This window comes from Rasamsonia emersonii (genome assembly GCF_000968595.1).
Source record: "Rasamsonia emersonii CBS 393.64 chromosome Unknown ctg1118621760709, whole genome shotgun sequence".
NCBI lineage: Eukaryota > Fungi > Ascomycota > Eurotiomycetes > Eurotiales > Trichocomaceae > Rasamsonia > Rasamsonia emersonii.
The window spans coordinates 6,347-13,750 of NW_013562790.1; the positions used below are offsets into that span (position 1 = coordinate 6,347).

A 7,404-nucleotide genomic window follows, 5' to 3' on the forward strand; every position below is an offset into this window, starting at 1 on the left:
ATGCACAAGTTGCTAGGGTCTGGCCAGTACCGCCAGGGTATGGAGAGGGGTGGATGTGTGGATGACACGGGGTACAGAGTACAGAGTATGTACAGTACATACATAGGCCGGCATCGACAACAGTGTGTCTGTAGCTACATGATCTAGATCATTAACCATTACAAACTACAAGTACCTAATAAATACTTGGATAATGCATATCACCACCTATCATATCACTCGGGTATTTATCATGTCTACATACAAGGCAGGATACAGGCTGGCACCCTGGCTTCGACAGGGGTGGTGGAGGGAGGGGAACGAAATACCCTTGAAAGCCAGAACTTGGACGAAAGTAAGCAAGGGTTGCTGGCACGATATACCTACCCGGGGGTCGTGTGGGATTGATTGGACTAAGAGAGCAGAAAAGAGAATCCCCTCACGTTGAGAGAGCTTATCTACCTGAGAGATTTTTATCTCAATAATGCTGTCTTTCTTTCCAGTACAATGATATATAGGAGTCTAGAGGGATCTAGTCACGCCACTGCTGCGGTCACAATTGGAGTCTCTGGTCTGACGTATCCGAACCCTCTCTGCAAGAATTCCTGTACAAGCAGGTAAGAAAAGCCGAGCAGTACTGACTGGCGCAGCACTTCTAGAATGGAAAAGAGAAAATCAATGGCGAAGTGTTAAATTGATGGTATTTTCATTTCATTCGAGACAGACGCCAGGATATAATGGCTTCCCTCATAAAAAAAGGAAATTTATGTCTTTTTTCAGCATGAGCCCAAGAACATGGACTTTATATTCTGACACATCCCATTCCTCGTCCAGTCATGGAGACCCAATTCGCTAGATTGGTTGGCCCATATCTGGGGGATGAAGACTCTTAAACCTCGACTCTTCATCTGACCGACCCCGTGCGCTCATAACACCTCAGAGACCCAAAACGTCGAAACCATTTAGAATCCTGTAATAGATGTTAGGAAATATTCCTGGCACGTAGTGATGAAATTTCACTTACGCAAAGGAGTGAAGAACCACCGGTTCTTTCCGCTGGTGTACCGCTCCTCCAGAGCCTTCTTGATGGTCTTCTTGGCCTCCTCACGCTGCGAAACTTCCTTGAAGGTGTCGTTGGTCAAAACGCCCTTCAGTCCCTCGAGCTCGAGCGTGTAGCGAGTGGGCATCAGGTGGTTGTAGTTGATGGTCTTGATGAAGGGCTTGATGCGGCTACGCTTCTCAACCTTCTTCTTGCCCATGCGGCGGGTCACCTTCAGAGGGTAGCGCTCGATGCCGGCGACGAGGGCATAGGGGAACGGGTGCGTCTTGGAGCCGGTGTCGTTGGGCTGGATGATGACGACCTATTGTTGCGGAGAAAAAAAAGGCCATGTCAGCGAATTTGTCCGTCATTGCACCAGTCCGATATCCAGCGAAGTTCGCATCATTGCCCGCGCCTGTCTTCCAACTTCCTCTTCGTAGCGATGCCGATATCCCCAGCCATCTCAATCAAACAGTGCCAATTTCACACTTCCATCTCTAGGTGCGGTAATTGAGGAGAGAGCATGCGGTCGTACCTTCTTACCGGCATAACGGCCTCGGGTGATGATGGCCACACGGCCCACTTTCATGACTGTTTCATTGCTGTCAGCTTGCTTGGAAGAAGAATTTAAACATTGGCAGGGAACACTGACACTTCATGGCGAAAGTCCCGGTGAGCGGCAGCGAGGTCGACGGGCAGTTGTTGTCGAAGTAGATCGGTCGTGCAAGTGAAGGTTCTCCGCGCTCGACTTCTTTTTTCGCTTGTGAGTAGTGGACGCAGGGCTCAGGGCAAGAGGATTTGTGTTCTCCCACCTGATTGGCCCGCTTAACGATCGGGCGTAATGGCTGGCGCCAACCCCTTTTCGGAAAGTTTCTCCATGAGGAAACCAGCTAGCGCCGGCGCTAGTCTTATCGGAAGCCGCGTCCGAGCGCCTGATAGTGACGCAACCCGCCTTCCAAGGTTGTTTGTTTACGGTTGCTCCGCTGCTCCTCCGTTGCTACGAGGCAGGAGCTCGATCGATGTCTATCACCATGGAACCACAGGAGCTCTCTATGGAGACGGATGAGCTGGCATGTCACCGCCCCCCACTAGCTACCAAACTTCTTGACTGGTCGCGCCCCATTGTTTTTGTTATATCTGTTGATTCTTACTAGTTCCCCCTTCCAGCTTCATGATCTGGATCATTGTCACGATTTCATCTTCTCTCGATTAACGACTTCGGTTTACGACCTCTATTCACGACGCTGGCGCTTTGTGGTTTTCGTTTTTCTTTTTCTCTTTTTTTCTGTTGTTTTGTCTTACTTTGTCATGTTCATTATTTTCTCCTTATAGGAACTACTGTCAATCTTACATTCCTCCCCGCATTCCAACGCCTGCACAAACTCAATCGTATCATCACAGCGCAGAAAAGATCGCCATCATGCCGTCCAACGAGCGCGACGGCTCCCGTGACAGGGGCTTACTTGTCAAAGGTCACCAACATTCGCACTCAGAAAGTACTCGATCCGTGCCCATGTATGTCAACTGCGCAATAACATTTACATAACGGCCTTATACCCGCGATTGATATGGGACTGACATCAATGCTTGGAAAACGTAGGTGGGACAGTTCAGATCCCGACAGGGCTCCCCCTCCTCTTCCAATGAACCCGAGTACAGGCAGTCCCAAGACGAGATCCAACGCAGCTCCCAGCATCCAGGCCGCCGCGGCGAGCCTAACGGAGAAAATGCGCGAGAATGCCCCCAGCCCCTACACCACAAACCCTATGCCTTTGAAATCGTCGCCAGAGAAGTCCCTGATAAAAGGGCAATACCATAAACGCATGCAGTCCCTGCAAGATACGCGCTCGGAATTCCGCAACTACCTCGAGAGCCGGTCCACGGAGCGGCCATCGCGGGCATCTCTCTTCGAAACAGGAGACAAGTCGCGCGACAAGAGTCCCACGAGATCGGGGACTTCGGCTACTCGTGATTCAGAACGAGAGTCGCCGCAGTACCACGTTTCAAGCCGCTATCTTTCAAAGCCGATCTTAGGCGAGAATACGCCACCATCTGCCACAATGCTGGCCCTGCAGAATATGCAGGTCCCAGGAGAAAACGAGCAGAAGCCGTCGAATGTCTCTAATCCTCCCGTTCCTCCTTCGAACAATCTGACCTTGGACGCCTTGTCAGCGCAGATCCTTAGTCTCACTAGTATTGCGACGAACTTGCAGAAGGAGATGGCTCAGTTGAGTCGGCGAAGCAAGGATAATGCCACAGACCTGCTTAGCCTTAAGGCTGCTACAAACGCTCGGGACGAGGATATCCGAAGAAGCATCCGTGAGTTAGCCTCCAACATCTCGTCCAAGTTACTGGACCCAGAAGCAGTGGGCACAAAGTCAGCACCCTACGGTTCCGCCAGTCCCGGATATGTGGTTGACAGCAAACCGTACGACAGTTCTCCAAGTTCCAGAAAGTCGTATATACCTCGCGTGGCGAGCCCCGGGGCCTATGCGTTGGAAAGAGATCTGTGTGTCTCTCCTGCCCCTATAAGCGATGGTTCTGCCAGCATCGCCTTGCTAGAGAAGGTCCTGCGTGAAATGGCTACTAAGGAAGCCCAAGACAAGCTGCTGGAGCTTGTCGATGAGGTCAAGAGGAGGCCTGCAAAAGATGGGGCTGATAAGGACGCCGACAAGAATATCACTAAGATGCTTGAGGAGATTCTCAACTTGGTCAAAGAGAACCCACCGAATCGAGCATTGGTCCGCTCAGGTACCAGCGGGGGCAGTGAAAAGGCTCAGGGCACAGATTCTGGGCATGCTGAGACCCAGTCCCGGGCTATCCCCCCCGCCCATGACTCGCAGACTGCCGATGACCATGCTATCCAGAAACGAGTGGCGACAGAGGACGTGGTTGAGCTCCTTAAGAGAGTAAAGAACAGCGTAGCCGAAGGAGGTGGCCTAACGAATGAAGTCAAGGCCCTGGTTCGGGAATTACGCGGCGAAGTATTGGGCATGGGAAGAGAAATTGCTCGGAAACTGGACGAAGCATCTGCTTCCCAGGCTGGTGAAGAGACTCGACGTGCTCCAGGAAAGGAGGAAATTGCGGCAATAGTGCAAACAGGTCTGGCGGAGCTGAAAGAGCAGATGGCGTATATGATCCGGGAATATCAGCGGGAATTGTCGACATCGGTGTCCCGTGGTGTTGCTGACAGCGCCGAAATTTATACAGCCGTGAAGACTGCCATGGCAGAATTCCCTCCACCTCAATTCCCACCCGCGTCTTCTTCAGTGGGTATGGAGAAGGAGGATATTCTGGAAGCTGTGAGGGAGGCTTGGGAAACTTACAAGCCAGAGATCGAACTGCAGAACTTTGGCCTCGAACGAGAGGAGATCCTTGAATGTTTGAGCGAGGGCTTGAAAGCGTACCAGCCAAAGCATGAGCCCGGTGTCACCTATGATCAAGTTCTCGCAGCGGTTCAAGCAGGGTTGAAAAACTTTGTGCCACCTCCCATACCACCTCAGCCAACCATCACAAGAGATGAGATCATCGCCGCAGTCAAAGAATGTCTTGAAAGTTTCGAGTTGTCGGTGCCCGAGCCCAGTGTTACGAAAGAGGAGATCTTTGCTGCTGTTTCACAAGCCCTCGCTGGCCAGAATGCTCTGACAAGAGCAGATCCTGATCCAGGAATCACACGCGATGATGTCCTCAATGCCGTGACAGAGGGTCTAGCTGCTCATCATGCTGCTGCCAAAGAAATGGGCGAATCCAACGTCACCAAAGAAGACGTCATCGTTGCCGTCAACGAAGCACTGGCAACTCAACAAAGCAGTACACGAGAACCCGAATCGAACCTAACGCGAGAGGATGTGCTCAATGCGATATCAGAGGGTTTGGCTAGTCAAACCGAAATGATTAGGGAGATTGAGCTGAATAAAGAGGACCTCATGGAAGCGATCACATCCGGGTTCCATGAAGCAACCAACTCCACGAAGTTTAATGTCGGGGAACAAGTTCTCCAGCGTCTTGACGAACTGGTGCAGGGTATCAAAGATGAATTCAAGCAATACTCTGCTGCCAACGGCCGGGATACCGAACAAGTTCTCGACGCGCTCAAAGATGGCCTTGAGGGCCTGCGCAGTGAGGTTGAATCTTACGTCGATAGGGCTGCCGATGTTACGGGCAAAGACGAGATTATCGACACAGTCAAAGAGGGCTTCAGACTCCTGCAAGCGGATATGGAGAGGACTATTAATGAGGCTGCTGCTGGGTCTGCAGGACGCGGCAACCCTGACACCCCTGAGCTCCTCGACGCTATGGAAAAGGAGTTCGAGCATCTTCGACAGACGCTCAGCTCTCTCCTTATCCGTAGCAGCGTGTCAAGCGAGAAGGATGAAATTCTTGATGCCATTCATGATCTCAGTGAACGTCAGCGCCCTGGAACCGATACTTCCGAGGTCGTGAAGACGGTTAAAGAGGAGTTCGAGAACCTCCGCGAAACAATCGGCATGAGTCTCGTCAAGTCAGGGCCTTCAGAGAAGGATGAAATAATAGCTGCTCTCCGAGAGAGCTTTGAAATACTACAAGCTGAAACCATGCAGCGAAGAGAGGAAAGCATGCTATCGAGCACGACAGAGCTACTGGATGCATTCAACGATGGTGTCGATGCCATCCGTGGAGACTTAGAAAAGGTTCTGAACAAGCCCGCCGACGACAGCAGTGGTGAGATTTTGGAGACGCTTAGGGAAGGACTAGCTAGCATCAAGGTGGAGATGGAACTTCTCCGAGAGTCACAAAAGGAATTTGAGGAGACGACAACCAATCGTGGCAAAGAACTCATCCTAGCGAGTGAGACTGCCATTGGGAACGACATTGAAAGCCTCAAGGCTCTCATTACTCAGCTTCAAATTAAGGTTGAGGCTATAGAGTCCAATTCACAGGCCTCCCAACCTCCAGAGGATGCCTTGAGAAAAGAGCATCTCGACGAAGTCCTCGCTGCAGTGAGAGACGTTCACGGTTCTGTCGTTGAAGTTGGTGCCCGGGAGATGCCCCTGGACCCGACAGCTGCCAGGAAGGATGACATAGACGCCATTGAAACGCTTCTACGAAATACGAAGGCTAAGATCGATGAAATGAATTTCCCTGGGCCCGATGAAATCGCAAAGTCAGAACATATAATAGCCTTGGAGGCGCTTATTTCAGAAACAAAAGATACCCTCAACGAGCTGTCTAGCCGCATCGATGCAGAGGGACCTACCAAATCAGAGCTTGGAACTCTAGAAACTCTGCTAAAGGATGTGTGGGTTGCTGTCGATGACCTTAAAAACAGCGAGAAGTCCGCACAAGAAGATCCGGAGAGGGTGGTAAAGAGCGATCTCCAGACTGTGGAGGCCATGATTTTTGAGGTCAAAACACAGATCGAAGAGCTCAAACTCCCAGACGTGGAGACACTGCCTACGAAAGCCGAGATCCAGGAACTTGGCGGGCTTGTGGCTGAGTTCAAAGAAAAGGTCGAGACCGAAGCTGAACTAACTGCTCAAGCCTTCGAGGCACGGAAGGTCGAGCATGGCGGACTTGCGGAAAAGATTGATGAGGCTAAGGCCGTTGTTGGTGAACTGCGAGATGAGTTGAAGAGCAAGCTTGACGGGAGTCAAGAAGGGCTCTCGGAGTTGAAGTCTCTCATAGAAGGCCTAACCGCATCCGCCGAGACGTTCAGTACCGTTGAGAGTATCAAGGAGCTCAGCGAACTCATCAATCGGGAATTCGAGCGCGCTCGCGGGGAACAGGAAGCAGCGAAGCTCGAGACTGAGGAGCGAGATGCCGCTGCCTTGATAAAACAAGAAGAAAGCCGTGCTGGCATTGTGTGCGACCTAAGTGCCAAGATTGACGAGAGGATTGGAGAAATCCTAGCCAAATATGACGAACTGCAGGCAGCAGTCGATTCGAAATTTACGAAGGCTGAAGCACGGGATGCGGCCACAGTCGAACATCTGACAGCCACAAAGAGCATTGCTGAAGACATCAAGCTCGTTATTGGTGCTATGGGCGACAGTGTGACGGAAACTTGCGAGCGCATGAGTGATGACGCGAAGACGTTTTTCCACAAAGTTGATGAATCCTACAATAAGATGGAAGCGATGCACAATGAAATCAAAGAACAACAAGAGCAGTCCAAGGCAGAATTGGAGAAAGCGGCTGCAGTAGCAGACCGCGTGGAGAGGCAAATCCGTGAAGATCACCCTCAAATCCTCGGCGCTATCAAGGATATTCTTTTCCTCGTCGGTCAGCATTACGAGCACTCCCAGAGAACTACCGAACAAATAAAGTCAGATCTGTGCGCCATCCCTGCGGCCATTCCTTCTCTCCTTCCTGCCCTCCCTCCTCCCGAACCGGAAAAGTACGAGACA

At 51.3% G+C, this 7,404-nt stretch overlaps 3 protein-coding genes across 3 annotated transcripts; 2 read left to right on the plus strand and 1 right to left on the minus strand.

The window, feature by feature from the left end:
- T310_8317 (uncharacterized protein) lies at positions 1–672 on the plus strand (the record flags this gene model as incomplete). The annotated part of the gene is made up of 4 exons (XM_013468899.1): positions 1–85; positions 173–334; positions 506–596; positions 630–672. 4 exons carry the CDS (start codon positions 1–3, stop codon positions 670–672), a joined length of 381 nt encoding a protein of 126 aa, XP_013324353.1.
- Positions 673–941: 269 nt separating this feature from the next.
- T310_8318 (60S ribosomal protein L27) lies at positions 942–1,607 on the minus strand (the record flags this gene model as incomplete). The annotated part of the gene is made up of 3 exons (XM_013468900.1): positions 942–949; positions 1,004–1,340; positions 1,554–1,607. 3 exons carry the CDS (start codon positions 1,605–1,607, stop codon positions 942–944), a joined length of 399 nt encoding a protein of 132 aa, XP_013324354.1.
- An 831-nt stretch (positions 1,608–2,438) lies between these two features.
- On the plus strand, positions 2,439–7,404 carry T310_8319 (uncharacterized protein; the record flags this gene model as incomplete). Its single annotated transcript, XM_013468901.1, has 2 exons — positions 2,439–2,533; positions 2,619–7,404. Coding segments are annotated over 2 exons (4,881 nt in total), but the record flags the coding sequence as incomplete, so codon positions are not given.